Source organism: Notolepis coatsorum (assembly GCF_963971535.1).
Source record: "Notolepis coatsorum genome assembly, chromosome: 2".
In the NCBI taxonomy this organism is placed as follows: domain Eukaryota; kingdom Metazoa; phylum Chordata; class Actinopteri; order Aulopiformes; family Paralepididae; genus Notolepis; species Notolepis coatsorum.
In genome coordinates, this window is record NC_140166.1 from 198,741,283 (window position 1) to 198,763,644 (window position 22,362).

At 44.2% G+C, this 22,362-nt stretch overlaps 1 protein-coding gene across 1 annotated transcript; it reads right to left on the bottom strand.

The window, feature by feature from the left end:
• Positions 1-9,108: 9,108 nt before the first annotated feature.
• Positions 9,109-21,884, bottom strand: LOC311224301 (Golgi-associated plant pathogenesis-related protein 1-like). Its single transcript, XM_084309230.1, has 5 exons — positions 21,496-21,884; positions 20,728-20,836; positions 14,671-14,774; positions 11,468-11,545; positions 9,109-10,129 (listed from the first exon to the last, which is right to left on the bottom strand). Exons 1-5 carry the CDS (start codon positions 21,506-21,508, stop codon positions 9,963-9,965), a joined length of 471 nt encoding a protein of 156 aa, XP_084165356.1. The 5' UTR covers positions 21,509-21,884; the 3' UTR covers positions 9,109-9,962.
• Between the last annotated feature and the right edge of the window lie 478 nt (positions 21,885-22,362).

The window sequence follows — 22,362 nt, forward strand, 5'->3', positions numbered from 1 at the left end:
GCAGCCAATGAAATAGGTCAAGCAAATATATTTCGCCTATCAGTGCGTGACGCACTGTGCATTGAAATATGATGTAATATGATGGAAGCCGGGCGCGTTTTCAAGCGAATAAGCAAGCAGGGTCCTTCCGTCCTTCCTGCTGTGTTGTCAGTCACGCCCCCAGTCCGGACAGTTTGAAAACAAGCTGTCATTTTCTAGCTGGTTGTACAGGTGGCTATTGGCTAACAAGAAGCTATATGGCTAGCTGGATGCAGTGGACATGGACATCAACAGTCTGGACAGTGGACATATACACTTTATCAAGCCCTGCTGCCTGCTGGACAGTGGTGCGTTTCAACTAAACAAGTGAGTCGCGATCTCTCTCTCTCTCTCTCGTTTAGAACTGTAGCCTTGGATGTGTGTGTCTGTGTGAGAGAGAGGTAGAGGGGGATACTAACTAATTAATTTCGCCGCGGGGGGGGCATAATCACCTGGACAATATATTGGTAACTTGTTTAAAATGACAAGATATACATCTGTGATTATTATTGGATGGAGAGAGAGAGAGAGAGAGAGAGAGAGAGAGAGAGAGAGAGAGAGAGAGAGAGAGAGAGAGAGAGAGAGAGAGAGGAGAGAGAGAGAGAGATTTGAGATCGGGGTGTGCGTGTTTGGAAACCTAGCTGCATGGACTCTGTGATCATATTGATTGATGGCAATGGTGATAGTTGTACTGTAACTGTACCTACTTAAATATCTATATGCTTGTGGTTCCACCGACGCTCTGACGCACACAGTAGGCTACTCAGTGTGTGGTTTCGCGATGCGTGCGCACGCGCGTGTTTGTGTGCAGTGTGACATTGTGCTACCTTGGTACATGTACATTTTTGGTATCGACCCCCCTGGAGAAAAATTCACCAGCCGCCACTGCCACTCGCTCTGCTATCGCTGTGTGGGCTGTCCGCTTACCAAGCGCCCACTGACGTCAGCATGCGCCTCAAATCAGAACGACCTAATTAAATCGAGCAGGAAATGGTCTGAGCTGAATGAGAGCAATCCGCCAATATGGTATTTAGACACAAAAACACATTGATACTAACTCCTATTACTATAATACAATGCTAGAGACTGAAAAATGACATTTATAATGCATGTCACCTTTAACACTTTGGATGCCATGCCCGAGATTTCTCGGGTTTATTGAATGCCCACGCCCGAGAATATTCGTATTTTTTTATAATTTTTTTTATTAGCGATCTGAAATCATATTGCATCAAGCGAGCCTACCGTTGGATATCCAGTCACCCCAGGCTCTCAGATGTGAAAAAAGCGCCCCCTATCGTCTCCCAGATGGTAAATCACCCTTTTGGATTGGACTCAATGAAAGTGAATGGGAGAAAGGATTTCTGACTCCACATTTTACGTCTCACTCACGCAGCCGGCATCGACCGGCATCACTCCGGAGCCTGAAGAGCAGCAGGGATTATGTGTTCTACTGTACACACGGTGGATCAATACAATTATCGATTTTTTCGAATGGTGATCAGGAATTGGAATAATCCATTTGGATACCATCTGACCTCAGATAAGGAATCTATGTTATCAGTCTTAGGATAATCAGACTCGTTTTCACGGATATATAAGCGTTTACCCTATATGTGATATAGCTGTTTTGACTGTAAAAGCCATCAGGAAATAAGAGCAGCGATTATCAGCGCGCGGCACGAGCGTGCGTGCGCACACATATACTATCGATCATCTAGCGTTTATTTGAAAACGATTCATAAATAGGCCGACAAATGACAACGTTCTAGCATATTCCAGTAAAAGGCGATTATCATAGAATGGGTTGTTTTTTCCGTGAAAACGAGTGATTTTCAAAATGCTATCAAACGGAAATGAAGCGATAAAAATACAATCTGCCATGACAATGTTGACTGGAAAATGAGTCTTTGATAAGCGACGGGCAGATTAGACACATAGCCATAATTTAAAACATAGATTAGGCGATATTAAATTAACATTGGAGTGGGTTTGGGCATTCAAGGGGGTAAAAAGGAAAACACGGACTGGCTCTCAAAGTGTTAACGAACCACCCACTCCACCATGCTCCCTGGTGAGTCAGTAGACCCACCCATTTGCAGGTAGAGTGGGGGTTGTCACACCCTCCCCCTAAAGAAAAGGGTCCCACCCTATTAACAAAACATATGTTATTTACAAACAAGCTAAACCAATCCAAAAGTAACAATACTATTTTTCCTAAATTCAATCAATCAATATTTTTGCTAACCAGTCACATATTCCCCTGGTATACACAAATAAACTAAATCATTGCATACAACATAACACAATCCTAAACCAAATCAACTCCAACACCTTTATCCACCAACTCTGCCTTTAAAGTGGTTTTGACAGCCACCTTTGACAGTCTAGCAGGTATCACAATGTCATGCTTCTCAGCAATTACTAACAACTGCTCCTTAGTACACTGATCAATCAGTTCCACTGACGGTGACTCTTCAAAGTCCTCTACAACAGAGGCCATAGTGCACTAATGGTTACAAACAAACAAAACTTATGTCGGGACCATGAAGCGCGAACACCAAGAATAAGACAGTCTGATCCAATGAAACCTCCCCACCCTGAATAACTACAGTACCTATCTAACTAACTACCTACCTCAAACCTTAATCTTCGTGCTACTACTTGCAGGGGGTACTTACGCACTGAAACTCTCTGGGCAGAAGAAGTACCTGTTATACAGCCAGATTCTACAAGAAACAAAACTACCTGTGTACAACCGATAGTGTGTTACACAATACTCGCCTCTAGGCAACCTTTTTAAACAAACTATTAAAAAACATTGGCATCTTCTCAGTTCTGATCCAACATTGGATAAATCTTTTCAGATCCCCCCTAGATTAGTCTACAGGAGAGCACATAACAGAGACATTGTGGTTAAATCAGACCTGCCTCCTAAAAAAACACACTTTTTTAGATGACCTGCCAGATGGCAACAGACGTTGTGGTTTGTGTGCTCAATGTCACTTTACAGAAAAATGCACTGTTTTCTATCACCCAACAACTGGGAAAGAGATAAAAATAAGAGGCAAAATAACATGTACAACTACCAATGTAATCTATATGCTTAAGTGCCCATGTGGTAAGGCATATGTCGGTAAGACAACACATGCTTTAAAAACACGTGCTTTAAAAACGTATTGCCGAACACAGGAGTACGATACGGAATGAGAATGAAAAAAGCCCAGTAGCTTTACATTTTAAAAAGGCACACCACAATGTCTCATCACTAAGATACCTTGGAATAGAGAGAGTGCATCTTCCAAGACGAGGGGGAGATATAGATAATCTCCTACTGAGGAGAGAATCATGGCGGATCCATTATCTTAAAACTATGGCACCAACAGGACTCAATGAAGACTTTGACATTAGACCTTATTTATAAATTTAACCTATAGAGGGAGACAGTCAATATACTTTGTTTTTAAATTTTTGTTTTTGTTTTCAGTGGCTAGGATTTGTACCTTATACACTACTGCCTGTTGCCTATCTGTAAATTATGTCTTAATCATGTAAATGTATCAATCATGCACGTTTTGGGACCGCCCCTGATCACCAGGTGGGGCTGATTTTTCACTTCCTGTATAAAAAATATGTCATGCATGCATGTGTAGAAGGGTGGATTATCCCTGCTTATGGGAGTAGTTATACACAGCCACCTGGTATCAGGATACAGTAGAGTTCGATCCATCTGCACCCCCGTCTTTGGGCCCGGAACGTCGTTCTGGAGGGCGGGCAGCAGGAGTGGATGGGGCCCAGGATTTACTAACCTGGGGGGTGGCACTCTGGTCTTCCTCGCCTTCCAGGGCGGTCAGCAGTAGCTCCCCACACACTCTCACTTCCCCCAGTACCTCCGTTAGCCCTCCCACACCAGGTGGCTGTCAGTTCAATAGTTATATTGGGCTTCCCTTTAAGCAGTACCCTTCCTTGACCACCTGTATAGACCCTTAACGAATATGCTGCGAATGGGGTGGAAGGGTTAAATAAATATACCACAGTCATAAGTATTTACCCGGTCAACAAGGTTAGCATATGATCAGAAATAGACACTCACACGTGCTCCCATTTACTTCTCCTTTATGTAAGCCTGGTCAATTAGCAGTTACAAGTTATACTTTATGTGGTTCATATGGCATGTATTCACATTAGGCACCGGGTGCTCTCACTTGTATTATAGGGGAACACTATTCCCAACATAGGCACCTCGTGCACTGTGCACGCAGCTCTCACTGCCCAGGTGAGTCTCATTGGCTTAACGAACCACCCACTCCACCATGCTCCCTGGTGAGTCAGTAGACTCATCCATTTGCAGGTAGAGTGGGGGTCGTCACAAGTGATATAAACAGACTCACATGAATGAGTGAATGAACGTCTCGACCCGGCGCGGAATGCACAAATGTCCGTGAAACAAAATGGCCGACCAGCTAAGCCGGTCAGCATTACTAATGAGACGCTGCCCCCTAGTACCCGGCGGTAAACTCTTCATCCCCCCCAGACCGGAAAGCTATGAACCGGAATAGATTAACGGTCTCAGTCCCGTATCCAACTGCCGGACTCGGGTTCGTAGCGTGTAGGCGGCCTCCTCACACGGCCTGGCCTAGTAGGCTGGGGCAGCGACGGCGGCACCGGGAGCAGTGTGCCCAGGGAGATGCCCAGAGGCCAGAGGTTGCCTCATCAGAAGGCGCCGGTGGGGAGGTGCCCATAGCTGAGTCGCGGGGTCCATCAGCCGTCTGCTGAGCAGTCCCAGGGCTGTGGGCGGTGGCAACGGCACAGCCGACTGCTGACAGGTGCAGGGTGTGGCTGGCGTGTAGGCACGGAGGAACCGATGACTGCGCAACGTCAGATGTCCCGATCCGTCAACCCTAACCTGATATTGATCGTGGCCTAGTGACTCCACCACCACCCCTGACCTGTCCCATTTGTTGGGGCTCTGGCCTTTCTGGTTCTGGAGGAATACTCTCTCGCCGAGTGCCAATGGGCGGAGCGGTCTCGAGTGAGTCCCCAGAGACTCTGTGGTATGGGACATCCGGGTCCGAAGGGCGTCCTCCTTTGCCGCCCATGCCTCGCGCCACAGCAGACGGATATGTGGGTCCGAGAATTTCTCGAGGCGGTTGACGAAGAAGAGCGAACCTCGAAGGGGGCGGCCGAAGATGATCTGTGCTGGCAAGAGGTTGCAGTCGGGGTCAGGTGTGTTGCGCAACTGCAACATAGCACGCAGGAAGTGGTCCTGATCAAGACCGCCCGTCGGGCCGGTGTTGGACATCAGGAGGCGCTTAGCAGTCTTCACTGCGACTTCCACCCTCCCGTTTAACTGCAGAAAGCTAACAGAGGACACACAAGTGTTTGACGTGACATAAGCGGAGGAAGTCCTCAGTATGGCTCGCTTTGAACTCCGGACCACCGTCGCTCGAGAGCTCCTCCGGTACGCTGAAGGTGGCGAAGAATGTGCGGAGGTGTTGAACCAGGCCAGCTGAGCCCGCCAGGGCAGTACCCACCGAGGAGCTCAGGACCTCTACCCAGCCTGAGAGCCCATCCCCGACCACTAGGTAGTTGTCCCCTATAATCGAAGAAGTCTGCAAACACCGCCTCAAATGGCGTGGACGGGGGTGAAGACGGCAGGGTCCTGTAGCCGCCTGTGATGGAGCATTAGGGTTACAGTCTGCACAACCGTCCCTGGTGGCTCGGATGTCCTCCGACATCCCGGGCCAGTAGACTATGGCTTGGGTATGCTGCCCCATAGCTGAAGTCCCTTGGTGTGCGGCATGGAGGTGCTGAAGGACTCTCTCACGGAGGAATGGGGGAACGACAACGTGGTCTCAATAGAGCAGGACACCATCCTGTGCGTAGACGGACTCACAGACCGGTGACAGACTCACCAGGGCAGGGTCATTCATGTCAATCCCACCCTCCTGCTCGATGAGGTGGAGGAGGTGGCTGAGACATTCGTCAGCTGCTGTCTCTTGTGTGAGGAGGGGCCAAGAGACAGCTTCGAGCTCCCGTGCATCATCGCGGATGGAGGCCATGAGTGCTGACTCCATGGTGTCAGGCACGCTCGGCAGCCCCAGTGAGAGGCCGTTCGCTGAGGGAGGGAGAAGGATGCCTCGAAGTAGCATCAGCGGCATAGTTTCTCTTGCCAGGAAGGTGCACAATGTCGAAGCGCCATGGGAGGGTGTGCTGCTTGAGTCTAAACAGACGTTCGTTGTCTCATCCAGCGTACGGTCGCCAAACATCTTTACTAGGGGCTTATGGTTGGTGACCACGACAAGGTTGTCAGACCCTTGCGTGAAGTACAGCGTCTGTTCCAGACCCCAGGCCACAGCCAGGGCCTCTCCATCGACAGGAAATGCAAACCAGCGAGGGTGATCCTCCATCCTCCTGGGCAACAGTCCGGTATGCCCGAGGCACAGCGACAATGTTGTTGGAGCAGGAAGTAACCAATGCCAAGCTTGGACCAGTCAGGGCGGAGGCAGGTGCGCTTCTGCATGTCGTAGATCTCCATGCCCTCATGGATGGCACCAATTATAGCTTGCTTGGATGTCTGGAAGGCCTCCTCCAGTTCGGGGGACCATAGGAATATGCACCGCGGGCTGAGGAATGGATTCACGTAGGGGGCACACTGTGGTAGCCGTTCCAGGTGTCCGTGACAGTCTTCCAGGTCCCCTTCGGGACGCGGCGTGCGAGGTGGAATGGGGACTCAGTGGCGAAGGTCTCACGTTGGCAGAACTTTTTGAGAGGTGAGAGGTCCACGGTCCTACAGGGGGAGCAAGTCGTGCTTCAGAGTGACTACCATACAATGGCACCACGTAACTGGCTCGCTGTATGGCACTCGTTCAATGACTCCAAGGGCTTCGTCCCGCAAGAGGTCGTTGTGGATTCGAACTTGTTTTGGTCATTGTTTTTTCCCTCTTGTGGACGTTTTGAGTATTGCACTCATTTTCTTTACATTTACATTTACATTTACATTTAGTCATTTAGCTGACGCTTTTATCCAAAGCGACTTACAAGTTCTGTGCGACAAGACAGCAAGAAGGGTATAACTCTATCAGCTGAGTAACAATGTTCATCAAAGTGTTGCGTGTTACAGTGTAGGTTAGTTTATTAGGACAAGTGCATGACATTAAGGTTAGTCGGGGTTAGATTTTTTTTTTTATTTTTTTTTTATATATCATTTCAGATAATGGTTGAAGAAGTGAGTCTTTAGTCGACGGCGAAAGATTGGACGGGATTCGGCTGTCCTAACTGGGATGGGTAGTTCATTCCACCATTGTGGGGCAAGGACTGAGAATAGGCGGCTTCTCTTTGATGACCCTCCGGGAGCTTGGATAGGAGTAGATCTGAGGCGGCCAGAAGATGCAGAGCGTAGGGGTCTTGAGGGTGTGTAGTTAGAGACCATTGACCGGAGGTAGGCGGGAGCGGTTCCCTTTGCCGCACGGTATGCTAGGTCGAGGGCCTTGAAGCGGATACGTGCAGCAATGGGGAGCCAGTGCAGGTCCCTAAGAAGTGGGGTGACATGGGCCGACTTCGGTAGGTTTGAGATCAGGCGGGCCGCTGCATTTTGAATGAGTTGAAGAGGCTTGGTGGCAGTGGCCGGGAGGCCAGCTAGCAGTGCGTTGCAGTAGTCGAGGCGGGAGATGACTGTTGATTGGACGAGGAGTTGGGTGGCTTCTTTTGTCAGGAAGGGGCGTATCCTTCTGACGTTGCTCAGGAGGAATCTGCAGGTTCTGGTTGTCGCTGCGATGTGAGCAGAGAAGTTCAACTGGTCGTCGAGGACAACACCAAGGTTCTTGGCGGTCGGCGACGCGGTCACAGCTGCATTCTCGACTGTGATGGAGAGGTCGGTCAGGGGGGAGGATTTGGCCGGCAGGTGGAGCAATTCTGTTTTGCTTAGGTTCAGTTTGAGGTGGTTGGTCGTCATCCAGGCGGAGATGTCGGACAGACAGGCCGAGATCCGCTCAGAGACGTGGATATCTGAGGGAGGGAAGGAGAGGAAGAGTTGAGTATCATCGGCATAAGAATGATATGAGAAGCCATGAGACATGATAATGTTACCCAGTGATTTAGTGTAGAGGGAGAAGAGAAGGGGTCCTAGGACCGAGCCCTGGGGGACACCCGTCCGGAGGGGGCGGGTGGCCGACAGAGTCCCTCTCCATGACACTTGGTAGGAGCGGTCATTGAGGTATGATGTCAGCCATGTCAGCGCAGATCCAGCCACTCCCATTCCTGCGAGGGAATGTTCTAGCTTTGATGCTATTGGCTGATTCAGTCATGTGACGCTGCCAGGTCAGCTATTTAATTATCCAGAAGGTGTTTTGCCATGAGGTCTGCTCTCAGCTGCAGCTCCTATTTGTCCAGCTCTGTCTGTGCCTTGGAAATTATTGCTTGTACGTTTTTGTATTGTGCAAGCATCATATTGTATTTTGTTTATAGATGTGTGAGTCATCTGTGAATGCTCAGTTAACATGTTTGCTTAGTTTGGATACATTTGTGTTAGCTCCTGGTTAGCCTACCTGTATTGCTAATGCTATGCTAATTCTCAGTCAGCTCAAAGGACTTTCTGTTTCATATTTTAGTTGAGTGAACTTTGTACATATTGTACTTTATTTAAAGGGCACATTCACATCAGCAAGTGACATTTCTAACTTTTGCTCATTTAGTCATTTTACATTTAGTTGAAGTAATTTACACTTGTATTGTATACTGTAATGCAATGTCATTGACAACAATTGTGTGATGCATATATTCTTTTTTGTGTATTTCAGTTTTACAAAAATTGTACTTGGAGAACAGACAACAGTAAAGACAATCAACTTTGCTCCAGCTTCTGGATCTCCTTTACTCTTGTTCACTACCTGTTGATTTGTGTACAGACACACACTGAGGGCAGGATACCTATTGACTACCTAAATGTGTATTGTTGTTCAATGTGAGCGATCTGTAGTGCCGAATTTCCCGTGGGATTAATAAAGGATTTCTATTCTACTCTAAAGCACAACTTCTGCAATGATGTTACAAGACAGGGATGACTTCAGCAGATACCATAGTATTACAACATTGGCAATCAATCACTTTTATTCTATAAAATTGGTTAGGAGTAGAAAACGAACGCTTGGATATGGAGTCCATATAAAAAAAAGTGTCGTCTGACGAGAACACATCGAGACGATGAATTCAAGTTACGAGAAATTACATCACGCAGAATGAGAAAAGCATACGCCATTTACACTGAATTGGCTCATGTTTCCACACAGATGAAAGGGTATGATGTATTTCAGAGAGTGCTTGGCAGTGGTTAGTTGGTATGTAAGACATGGATAGATTACAGGCGGGGCAAATGACCAGGACACGGCTGAGAATAGGATAGGATGTGGACACGGGTTATTGTCAGGCAAACACTAAAAACTTTGCGGTTGGCTTTTTGTTGATTAACTCTAAAATGTCTTTCACAGATCCCTCTAAAATAACAAACGTGGGTTGTCGAGTGCATTTCTTCTTTTGACTCAACACTGGATAGAATTAAGGCGAGGAGGGGGCAGTAGGAGTTAGATCATTTTGTGTACTGTACTGTGTAGGGACTGTCCTGTGAATGAGGCTTTTCTCATTCACTAGGCTGGGTGCGGCTGCTACTGTTTAATCACGGTGATGCACTGTCCTGCTACTGTTTCATCACTGTCCTGCACTGTCCAGCACAGTACAGGACACAAAATGATTTAACTCTCTCTCGGAGGGGGAGTAGGAAGAGGATGAGGAAGAGGAGGAGGCCGTAGTCTCCTGACTGGCACCTCTTGTGGTGTTGGCACGGGCACAGATGTTTCACAGAAAAACACCCACAGTCCTCTCTGAAAAATGGGGTCAAAGGTTGTGGGCTTGCTCGAGTCAATTCTTTGGGATGTATGGATGCCTTTTTATTAAGGCGTGGATGGTGCCGGGAGGACGTTGCTCTCAAAGTGTCCCTGGTTGACGATATTGCCCGCTGGGCAGTACCGGGCCACCACGTAGGAAGACCCGTCCGAGGCCACGGCTTTACCGACGCCGAGCTTCTTAGTGCTCTTCCACACCATCGCTGTGAAATGACCTACAGTACATCGTGAGAGAGAGAGAGAGAGAAGTTGTAGAAGGAGTTAAATCGTGAGAGGAAAGAAAGAAAGAGGGAGAGAGAGAGAAACACAGAATTCATAGTTAGTACATGGTTGGTTTCCGTGGTAACAGTGTGAACCCAACAAGCTGAGGTCCTCCAAATATTTACACTCATAGGAGTTTACATTCCTCTCTCCTCTTCCAGCTTCCCTCCCCCAACCCCCCGCCCATCCCCCCATATACCAGCCGACATCGAATGAGTCAGTGTGAAGTCAGTCACAGGAGTCGCTAGGAGCGAGAGGGATGTGTGTGCGCCTTAGTTTAACATGGTCAGTCACACTCGACACGCGTGCAGCCAATGGGAAGGGGAGAGGAGTGGGATGGGATTGGCACGTGAGCTTGGCGAGTGACACACAGGACTGTGAGTCCCCACCCCTTCCCCGGGATCTCCATGCCCGATGAGCGACCCACAGGGGCACACACACACACACTGACAGAGATCTGATGTCACAGCCCCACGCCTGAGTGAACATGACACTTGAGGCATTCACTGCAGGATGACATCGGAATATAGATGAGAGGGGGGTGCTTTTCTTGTTTATGATTATTAGATTAAAATGTATTGTAATTATACAGTACAGTACGAAACAGAACGAAAATAAGTTTGGCATCCAACCAGAGTGCAAATGTAACAGTAAAGTGCATAAGTAATTTATTTTCATACATATCATATACTGTATAATCTTATGTAGGCCCTATGTGAACATTGTTTGGCGTGATGCCAAACGGGCCGTCGTTTCACCGATTGCTTTAGTATTGAGAAGCATCCTCATACCAGGCTCCGATACAATCCAGTGGGTTTAGTTTAGTTTATTCGGATCCCCATTAGCCATTGCCACAGGCATAGGCTACTATTACTGGGGTCCACACAAATCAATACAATACAATAAAATCAATACAATACACCTCAATAACACATAAAGATATTATATAATAAAATATCTAAGTTCACCAATCACACATCCCATCTACTCAATCATGTTTCAAGGCATATATGTTCACTTAAAGTACAACAATTCATCTCAATATAACATACAAATATAGAAAAAATCTAAGTTCACCAATCACACATACCCATCTTCTCAATGTTTACTTAACTGACAGTGCCATTCTTTCTTATGGGTGTAGTGTTTTAGCCTTCAAACACTGGGATACATGTCATTTTAAAAACAGGAAGCTCACAGTATAATCGGATGTGTCTTTCGTTTGTTCGACTGAGGAAAAGGGTGCCATACGGTACATCACATCAAACATTATGATGGGTTTCATGGCTTACCAGTGCCAGAGGAGAATCCAGGCCGGTTGAAATTATACTGCTTTACTTCATCGTACCAGCGGTCTGCCACATCTTTCCCTGTGCACGAGCACACACACACACACACACACACACACACGAAATGTTTATTTATGTCCACATGAACAGAAGTACAAGGATGCCTCATACAAAGGACATAAACACTGCAAGTGCAGTCAGAAATTATGAAAGAACAGCAAGGTACAAGGTGCATGGGCGGCAGAATACACACACACACACACGCAGGCACTCTGCGTTACCCTAGTCCACATACTATTGGAAACTTCTTATAAATCACACCGTCCTCCACGGGCATTCTTCTACAGTGAGTCACGGTCTGTGAGCGCACACGCACAGAGAGAGAGGGGGGTTAAATAGATCACAGCTGTTGAGTGACTGGGTTGTACACTCAGCGTGGACCGCCCACTCTCTAGACTACACTATCGTTGGAGGGATGCTCTTAAGTGTTGGGTAGTAGTAGCTTCACTACATGTAATGAAAATAGTAGTTTAACTACATTTTGCAGTTGCTTGCTGGTAGTTCAACAAATTTCTTGTTGTAAAATAACTATTATAGATGATTCTGTTAACAGATGGTTAACCGTGTGGTAGGGAAAGGTTAACCTTCTGTAGTGTGGTAGTGAAAGAGTTAACCCTTTGTAGTGTCGTAGTGAAAGGGTTAACCCTTTGTAGTGTGGTAGTGAAAGGGTTAAGGGTATATTGCAATAAGGGGGTAGGACCTGGAAGTATTGCTTCTTCCTATTCCTTTTCGGACAAAATACTGTTTTTGTTTATTATTTTATCTTACTTTATTTAATTTAATTTTCACAGCAAATTCTTTGTATTTTTTGTTTTTCATTATTATTTCTTGTTTATATATATTGTTCGAAATAAACTATTCATTCATTCATTAATTTAAAATTTGCAAAGTTATTGTAGTCGTTTCTATTTTGAGGTGTAGTTAACGACTTATACTACAAACTATTTCTTTGTCTATCAAATAAAGGAAGAAGAAGTTTGAGAGACATGTGTCACCTGAATAAGGGATTCGGTGGCTCTTACAATGAAGCTGACAGGCGGTCACAGGCCCGTTCTTCAGAACATTGTTCTGATCCAAGTTTTTAAGGTGAGACACCCCAGGTGAATAAGCAAAAAAAATATTTGAATAGATATCACTATGACACTTTCCCAGTTTGTTATGTACATAACAACTTAGAAAAAATTTATTGCAAGTTTTCTGAGATCTTATGTTTATATATGCAAAATAGGCATCACCTCATTAAATATGCACTAATTTGCATATGGTTTGGGTATAAATACCAACATTGGATGATGCCAGATTTTTTTAAATGGTTTCATTATGTTGACACATAACACAGTGAACTTTTTACAGACGGGATTGTGGATATGTCTTTTTATCATCCCATGAATCAGGAAATGCTGACTACAGTCATAAAAAAAAAATCGCCATGTTTTTTGGTCTAAATGTACTATAAATCAGGCTATGAATGATATATCAACAAACCCCTCTGTAAAAAGATGCAGGGTATATATAGGAAGAAATGTGGAAAGTATGATGTATGTAGGTGCTATGGAATGGTACATGTCTACCCTTGCGTGTAAGAAAGAAATGCATAAAAACTCATTTTTGGGAAAACGCCTTCAAAGTTCTGTATTGTAAAACGCCATCATTTTTTTTTAAACAACTATTTACAAACACAATACCTAATCAAACCATTAGTAATTGACAACCTAAACACATACCTGATAACTGAATAATAATAATAATAATAATAATAATAATAATAATAATAATAATAATAATAATAATAATAATAATAATAATAATAATAATAATAATAATAATAATAATAATAATAATAATTAATAATAATAATAATAATAATAATAATAATAATAATAATAATAATAATAATAATAATAATAATAATAATAATAATAATGTTATTGAACTGAACAGAACTACACACAGGCTACAAACAGTGTAGTAACAGTGTAGTACCCCCTAATAGGCAAACAAATATTTGAATAGATATCACTATGAAACTTTCCCAGTTTGTTATGTACATATGGGGAGTAGGTGCTGAAAAAGGGACTTTAGCTCGGCCGATTAAGTTCCGATCGATTTGGAATTGGTCGCGCCGTGTTCAGGAGACTCAGGCGCATAAAAGTATATTCGATCCCGTCTCTAGCACCCACACAGCCGTAGCTGCAACCACTTACATGAAGGCTCTCATCCACATTCATTAATTTGCTTCCCCCGCAATCTCCTCCATGATTTCAGAATCCCGGAAGTGTTGCGGTGGTCTATGTAACGTTGGGCCATGCACAGGCCTTCTGAGCTCAAAATAATTACTGACTTAAGACATTTATATCGAGTAGGAATACACTTACAACACAATCATGCTTCCATTCTTGCGTTTATTTCAAAACAAACAAACATCTGACTCAAGGTACAACAGTTTTATTGGGATGTTTATTCTTAGGCTTTTCTCCAGTGCGTCCAGCTCCTCTTTCGATGGATTGACATGCTGTTTTTATTATTACCGTTAGATGTAGGCCCGTCATCTATTTCTATCCATTTGTTTATTGTTAACGGGTACGTTAAATCAAACGTAATATTGTCGGAGGAGTAGGTCATGTTGACAGTCGAGTTACCGTTTTGCAGTTACATGCAGTTGCCGTTTTGATGGCAGTTGAAACTTTCTACAACATTCTAAAGCCAGCGCAGAGGTATATTCATGGTGATTTAACCGTGAGTGTATCATGAATATACTCACGGCTTAGAACACTCGACCAATCACAATGTGTGGTGGGACCTACCTGTTGTATAAGAAGATAGATACCAGTTTCCTCTCTGTGCGTTCAGTAGAAAGCTATCTGGCTGCATGTTAGCTTAGCACAATGAATGGAAGCGGATATGACTGGTTAGCCTAGGCATTGTCCAACTCCAACTAACACCTCTCCCGAAGGCTAACCGGTATCTTCTTGTCTCTCTCTGGAGAAGACGATAAGCCAATTTCCCAAAATGTTGGCGTGTTCTTTTAAAAGTCACATTGAAGCTAGAAACTGGTGCACAACTTTTCGTAGCACATGGTTACAAACCGGTTCATGAGAATGTGTTAGTGCGTGTGCGTGAGTGTGTGTGTGCGTGTGTGTGAGTACCTGGCTGATCGTAGGATGCCCATGCCAGGTTCTCTCCACAGCTCCCCCTGCTGGACGCATTGCTGTGCTTCAGGATCCTGGTGCTGGCCAGACTTTCAGCATAGCTGCACACAAAACACAGACCGTTTGAACTCGCCTCCACAGCCTCAGCTTGGCCCTCTGGCCTCAACTCCATCAGAGAGAGCAGCCTCCCTTTCTGCAGTGCCACACGCTACTCATATGGAGGAAGACTGAAGAGCCATCTATATAAAATCTTACAGAATTGCCTATATTGTCTAAATCCACATAAGCAATATTCTTACAAGAAGATATATAGAGAATCTGCCGAAACGATAGATGAAATGAGGGAGGCACCGAAATGATAATCTGACAGCAGAAATGGCTGTTTCTTATAAAAACGTCCTGAAGGCAGGGCGGTCAGGTGGCGTAACGGAGATTGCATTCGTCACCAAACCCCGGAGCGGCTAGATTCGCCTGTTCGAATCCAGCTCACAGCTCCGGGGTTGTCACCAGCTTGGCTGGCCGTTCACACTAATACAATTGGCAGTATTAGAGGGTGGGAGAAGCTGGCGGGGTGGGTCCAGGTCGTTGTAAACAGTGACTCCTACAGTTCGGTCGGGGCGCCTGCTAAGCGTGGATAGGACTTGAGTGGGATAGTGTGATCCTTCCACACGCTACGCCCTCTCAATGAGAATCCGCGCTGCCAGGTGAAAAGAAGCGGTTGATTGGCTGGACGTGTGTCGGAGGAAGCACATGATAGCCTCCACTCTCCCAGACCGACTGTGGGGGGTAAGTGCGCAGCGACCAGGAAGGGGATTGGGAATTGGCATAACGACTAACATTGGGATGGGAGAAAATCGGAGGAAAATGGAGGGGAAAAAATATCAAAAAAAAATTTAAAATAAACGTCCTGAAGGCAGAAACTATCCGGTTTGTACATGGGGGGGGGGGTCACACAGTAGGAAGATCGTAATGCAGGAGTATCTTTAACCGGGGGTTGACATGTCCCTTCATGGTTAGCTTAATCCCCGTCTCGCGCGCACACACACACACACACATGCACGCACGCACTGTGGATGATGCACACTGTGCTGTTGTGAACCCAAGGTTAAACACACATTTTTACGCGCAACGTATTAAAATCTAGACCGACGAGTGATCAGTGGCTATAGGGCATGCTTGGCTTGACTTGATTAGACAAAAAGACGGATGTAAATTGTGACTCTGAACTCACTCCCCGTGTCTCACATTGGGGAAGATAAGCATTAAAAAAAGCGGAGGTCCCCCCCCCCCGCTCTCTGGAACATGGCGAGCGATAACCCTGGTTGAAGTTGCGGATGAGCGACTTTTCTAATTGCTGGGTGTGAGGAGGACGCCAACACTGCAGGATTAACAGGCGGGTCAATCAAAAGGTAGGTTAGTTTAAGTCCCGTAGGTTAGAGTCCCTGTCTGGATTTGTTTTGAGACAGTCACATATCCTTGGAGAATTAGATTTGATGTGGAAAGCCCTTTTGGAACTTTCTTAACCTCTTAACATTCTTGCAAATTTTGCATAAATCGCCTATCGAATGCTAAATTTGAAGCTATTCTTGAACTATTTGTATAGCACATGCATAAGTCTGGTCCCTTTGTTTTTTTTTGTCATCTGCTGCCAGTGGTGACCTCAGGAAGCTCCAGGTGGTCCAGAACAGGGCAGCACGGTTGGTACTGGGCTGCTCACTAAGGTCTAATGTGAGCCGTATGCATGCCCGCCTCTCTTGGCTTAACGTTGAAAATAGATTGTCTTTTAATATACTTGTGCTGTTCAAGTTGGTCATGAGCAGTAAAACTCCTGTTTTTATACATAAACAGATTGATTTTAGTAATACTGTGCATGAGCATTACACTAGAGCAGGGGTAGGCAACCCTAGGCACGCGTGCCTGCATAGGCACGCGGGGGCATTTTCATAGGCACAGGGGGCAGCATAAAATGTTTTATTTTTTGCTTTGAAATATTATAGTGAAATATTTTGCACTGTTGTCGCATTTATCTTGTTGAAATCCTCCCACAGGTTATTTTTACTACCACATATTTAATTGAGACCCTTTATTTGTTTATTATTTCAATTTAGCTGGAAATACATTGCTACATCATTCAGTAACATTTGCAGAGCCTTATAACAAAACCATTATTACGGTCACCATTGTGACCAGTGGGATTAATCAACACATTTTATTATTTATTTTTCTATTTCATTGAACATTGCACATGTTAAAAGCCATTTTTTTTACTCAAAATGTGAGTATTACCAAGTCAACTTGTGTTCTTAAAACAATGACAATAAACATAGTTTTATTAGGTTGAAATAATGTGGTTGTGTACTTATTTTTCTGTTAACTTATTATGGATTGAAAACTGAAAACCTTAATGCACAGTAACTGAACTCAAGTTCTGGTAACTTATTATTATAATTTTTTTTACAGTGTAGTCTTGCGATCAATCAAAACTTATTTACACGATATACCTCACATTCACCCTTCATTCACATCCTGGTGTTCTCCTGGTGTTCTTCATTAGGCCTGTAGGTGGAGCTATGACAGCACACGTACAGTACACACACCGATGGTGTGATGTGTCCAAAAATGAATGGGCAAATGTGAGTGAAATGGTCGCACTGTATGCAGCTGTTTGTCTGCATTGCATTCCCCCCCCCCCCAACTCAGATTTAGGGTTGATACAACCATCATAATAATATTGTTAATAATAACAATAACTATAATGATGTAATAATGTAAAAATTATCATTAAAAAGACCTGATTATGAGAAAAAAAAATTACGATGCATGGAATATTGTTGAGGCACACTAGTTACAACTATATTTCAAACAGGCACTCCATGTCAAAAAGGTTGCTGACCCCTGCACTAGAGGTTCCAGTAGTGGGCAGCTCGATTTGCCAAGTCCAAAAACCAATGCTATAAGGAGATGTTTTATTTTTAGAGCTTTAACTCTTTGGAATAACCTGCCTCAAAACCTCTGCTGCATTTACAGTAGATTCACTTTTTAAAATAATCTTAAATTGTATTTAACACTGTAAAGTATTTTTTATTTTTATTTTATGCTTGCATGTAATTTTAGGATTTTTTTTTTTTTTTATTATTATTTTTTAAACATACACATAAACATAACAACAAATTAGACACACAGGCATTAACAGTAAACATCCAATGAAATCACCATTTGAATCATTATAAATGTAGTTTTACGAGATATATACCTAATACTTGCTATCTAATACCCTACATACATAATGCTCTTGCTCGCTCACCCCCCCCCCGGACCCCCACTTGGATAATCCATCCATTTTCTTTCGTTTCTAACCAGGCACTACACTTCATATGCTAGCTTTTATTCTCTCCACCACTTCTAACCAGATTGCAATGTTGGTTTCACTGACACCTAAAATTCTTGCTGTAGATATTTCTAGATAAATCACATCGAGATAGGTAAGAACCCATACCTTCCGACACATTTTTTCCGGTTGAATCCATCGTGATGCTATCAGCTTTTTAGCAGCTGTGAGACCGGATAAAACTAGTCTCTTTAGCTGTATAGGGGCTCCATACAGAAAAACATCATTCAACAGCAATACAGAGGGATGTACAGGTATGTTCAGAGATAAGAATACTGATAATTGCTGGGTCACTTCTTTCCAAAATATCTTAACCGGTGGGCAATCCCAATACATGTGCATGAATGTACCCTCATCCCCATTTGTACATAAGGAACATAGGGAGTCTTGTTTAAGTCCCATTCTGTTCAATCTTATAGGAGTCAGGTATGTCCTATGAATATAATTAAGATTAATTTGTTGATGGTCCGGGTTACGTGACGCAATTCGAACGTTTGCCCAGACTTCTTGCCAATCAAAATCTATTTCCAAGTCTGGTATATCCCTCCTCCAGACTGAGTCTAGGGGGAGGATTCCATACGAAGACGTCAGTAAGTGATGATAAAAATCAGATACGAATACTCTCTATGTCTCTCTTTCATAGAAGAATTTGTGATATCTGTGGTGCTCAATTGGTATCCTTTTAGCCATCTTAATTGTTAGTTTCATTATGCATTGTGTGTGGAGTACTGTTTATATTTTTTTTATTAATCTTTTAGCGTTTATCGCTTCTTGCTACTGGGCAGTCCAGTAGAGAGAGAGAGGAGGAACGGGAGACAGAGTGGGGGGAAGACATTCGGCAAATAACGACGGGTCCGGGAATCGAACCCGGGTCGGCCGTGCCGCGACTCAGCACGTTATGTGATTCACCACTGGGGCGCCCCTGAGTACTGACTTTTAATATATATATATATATATATATATATATATATATATATATATATATATATATATATATATATATATATATATATATATATATTTTTTTTATTAGCTTTCAAACAATGTGCTGCTTCAGATATACTAAAACAATGGGACGCCGACAGACGACAATAAATGTACTGTGACGTGTCACTTGTACTTTACTTTTGAGGGAAGTTTGTACTTTTACTCCACTACATTCATCTGAACACATTAGTTACTAGTTACTTTCAAGAAAAATATTTTGCATACCAAAGTAGGCAAAAATATATATGGAGATTATATACTTTCATATTTGAAGCCTGCAAATTTCAAGAGGACGTAATCAGAGCAGCATAACTGGACCACATACCACTTTAACATAACCTATAGAGGTCAATTGATCAAGGATTGGAATACACAAACACAGAATGGATACTTTTACTTTAGGTGAATCAGCAAATACTTCTCTACTTTTACTTTTTTATTTTGAACGGATTACTTTGAGTTTTTACCAGAGTACTACAGTATTTTTTCTGGGTATTTCTACTTTTACTTAAGTAAAGGAATTGTGTACTACTTCCACCACTGTTCAGGACATTGGGAGATCTCCTACCAAGGATGGTGAGAGCTGCTGCTGCTGTGGGGCCAATCAATCTTACTGTGAAGTAAATTAACTGAAGTAACAAAACACAAACTAAAGTGCCCCACAGAAGAATTGCAGAATCAGCCTTCTTTTATTACGCACCGAAACTGTGGAACACTCTACCCAAATAAATTAGAGAGATGGGCTCAGTGGACATTTTTAAACAGCATTTGAAAACATATCTTTTTAACTTGGCTTCTGTATTTAGTATATTACTTTTGTTTTAATCGTTTTATTTAACTCTTATTTTTTTCTACTTATTCTATTGCTTGTGATATGCAATTTGTCTACCGAGTCATGCATTTTATTATTAATTTGTACATTTAATTTTTTGTGTTGTCAAAGCACTCTGGGCTGCTTTCTATTTCTATCTTTTTTTTTGAACCTTTTTTCCCCTCCTTTTTCCTCCGATTTTCACCCATCCCAATGTTAGTTGTTATGCCAATTCCCAATCCCCTTCCTGGTCGCTGCGCACTTACCCCCCACAGTCGGTCTGGGAGAGTGGAGGCTATCACGTGCTTCCTCCGACACACGTCCAGCCAATCAACCGCTTCTTTTCATGGCAGCGCGGACTCTCACTGAGAGGGTGTAACGTGTGGAAGGATCACACTACCCCCCTTAGATCCTATCCGCGCGTAGCAGGCGCCCCGACCGAACTGTAGGAGTCGCTGTTTACAACGACCCGGACCCACCCCGCCAGCTTTTCCCACCCTCTAATACTGCCAATTGTATTAGTGTGAACGGCCAGCCAAGCTGGTGACAACGCCGGAGCTGTGAGCTGGATTCGAACAGGCGAATTCAGCGTCTCCGGCGTTTGGTGACGAACGCAATCTCCGCTACGCCACCTGACCGCTCATGAAGGGTGCTTTATAAATAAAGTTCGGATAAAAATCGCGAGCAAACCAATTAACAATGTGATCACGCTGAAAACATACACAGCAGCCACGACTTATTTTTATTATTTATTGCATTTGACAGTTCAAGCATAAACTGTCACTTTTAATCCCCGGGCAGTTTGTCAGTGTTATGTGAAACACTATGTTAATGTAGCTGCTAATTGTATATTTTATTGTTCACCCACCGCGCTGCTTCTTTGCTCCACTTGCTGCTGAGCTTCAGTGGGGGAGCCTGGTGTTTCTTCCTGTATTCATTATGGCTGCGCAACACCTCCTCAGCAAAGACCTTGGAGGCTGAGAGAGTGAAGAGACAGAGAGAGTGACATATATATAGAGAGACATAGAGGGAGAGAGAGAGAGAAGGACAAGACAAGCCATAGGAATTTAAATAGATGCCCTGATGCATCCTCAAGCCTCACGCACTAGCTGACATAAAAGTCCATAGTTGCATTAAATGTAAATGTAAGACACGGCCTGAGCAGCCGCAACATAGTGAGTGTTTTCTCGTGGACAAGGATGAGAAAACATCACCCCCCCCCCCCCCCCCCCTCCTGTCTAGTGCCTATCACTCACTGCCCTATTCTCTGGGCTCTACTCTCAACAATAGGCCGATTCAGGCTGCTGCCACGCATGAACACAAATACAAACACTATCCAAACAGAATGCGGCCATGGCATGCGCCCACTCAGCCTGTTGCTGCTCAGTGCTGCCAACTGCATTTGTGAATCAGTGGAAGGAAATGGGGAGAAAGTAACTGGCAAGCGCTATCGAAACGGCAAAACAAGTTGACAATTTCACAAAACACCTTTTCTCTCCTACAGTAGATTGCCAAAGACAAGCACAGTTCACGGACAACACACACCCCAAATGGTTCTTCTGGGGGAGGGGAGTTCTAGCTCAGGCCAAATGGATGCAATCAAATTCCTAAGCTTCATCCTGGAATTTCCACTTACCTGACTTTCCCATGGTGCTGACACAGGAAGCCTCCTATAAAATCAGTAATGAGGGCACTAAAGCACCCAGAAAGCCTTGTTTTTTCTTTCTCTCCTTTCTCTCTCTCTTTCTCCCTCTCCTGTTCCCCTTTCTCTTTCGGTCTTGTCCAACGCTCTCGCTGATTCTCTGAAACAGCTGTTAAGTGCTGTTACTGTGTGGCCTTCCCCCTCTATTCCTCTGTCCTTCCAGCTCTCCTCTACGTCTGCAAGCTTTCCTCCCTCAGCTTTCAACTCTCTGCAAGAGTATCATAGACAGACTTTCCCCCCTCAAGTTTCTCTCTCCGGCCTGTTGTTGACCTCTCTGTTTCTCCCTCCTGACACATACACACACTCAAACACAAACCACACTATCTTTCCTTCTTTCTATCTCCATGACACAGATAATGGACACACCCTCTACTGTCCTTACAAACGAAAGGGGAGACCTAGGGAGTCTGTTGGTCCAATGACATCATCTCTGTGAGACACTTATGCCCTTATATGGGCCTGTGAGATTTCCCTGTATTCTGCTGTGACTCAGGTCACCCAGGGAATGCCCTCACAGTCCTCTGCTGTGTTGTGTGTCAAGACAATATGCCAGGGAGGATGGTGGCGCTGACTCAGCCCGCCGGGTTGTTAGACTAGTTTTTGTTTTCAGTCCCTCACTTGCTTTCCTCTCCCGATTCCACTTTTGTTTTGCGAGCGCACCGGGTGAATACTGAAGATAAGAATAATGCTTTAAAATGTTTTATCATGGGTCACTTTTCTACAGAGTCTACGCAGAACTAACGGCAGCAGAACTTGAGAACTACTAGGAATGTCTAAGTGTGTCTCACTCTTACCACCTAA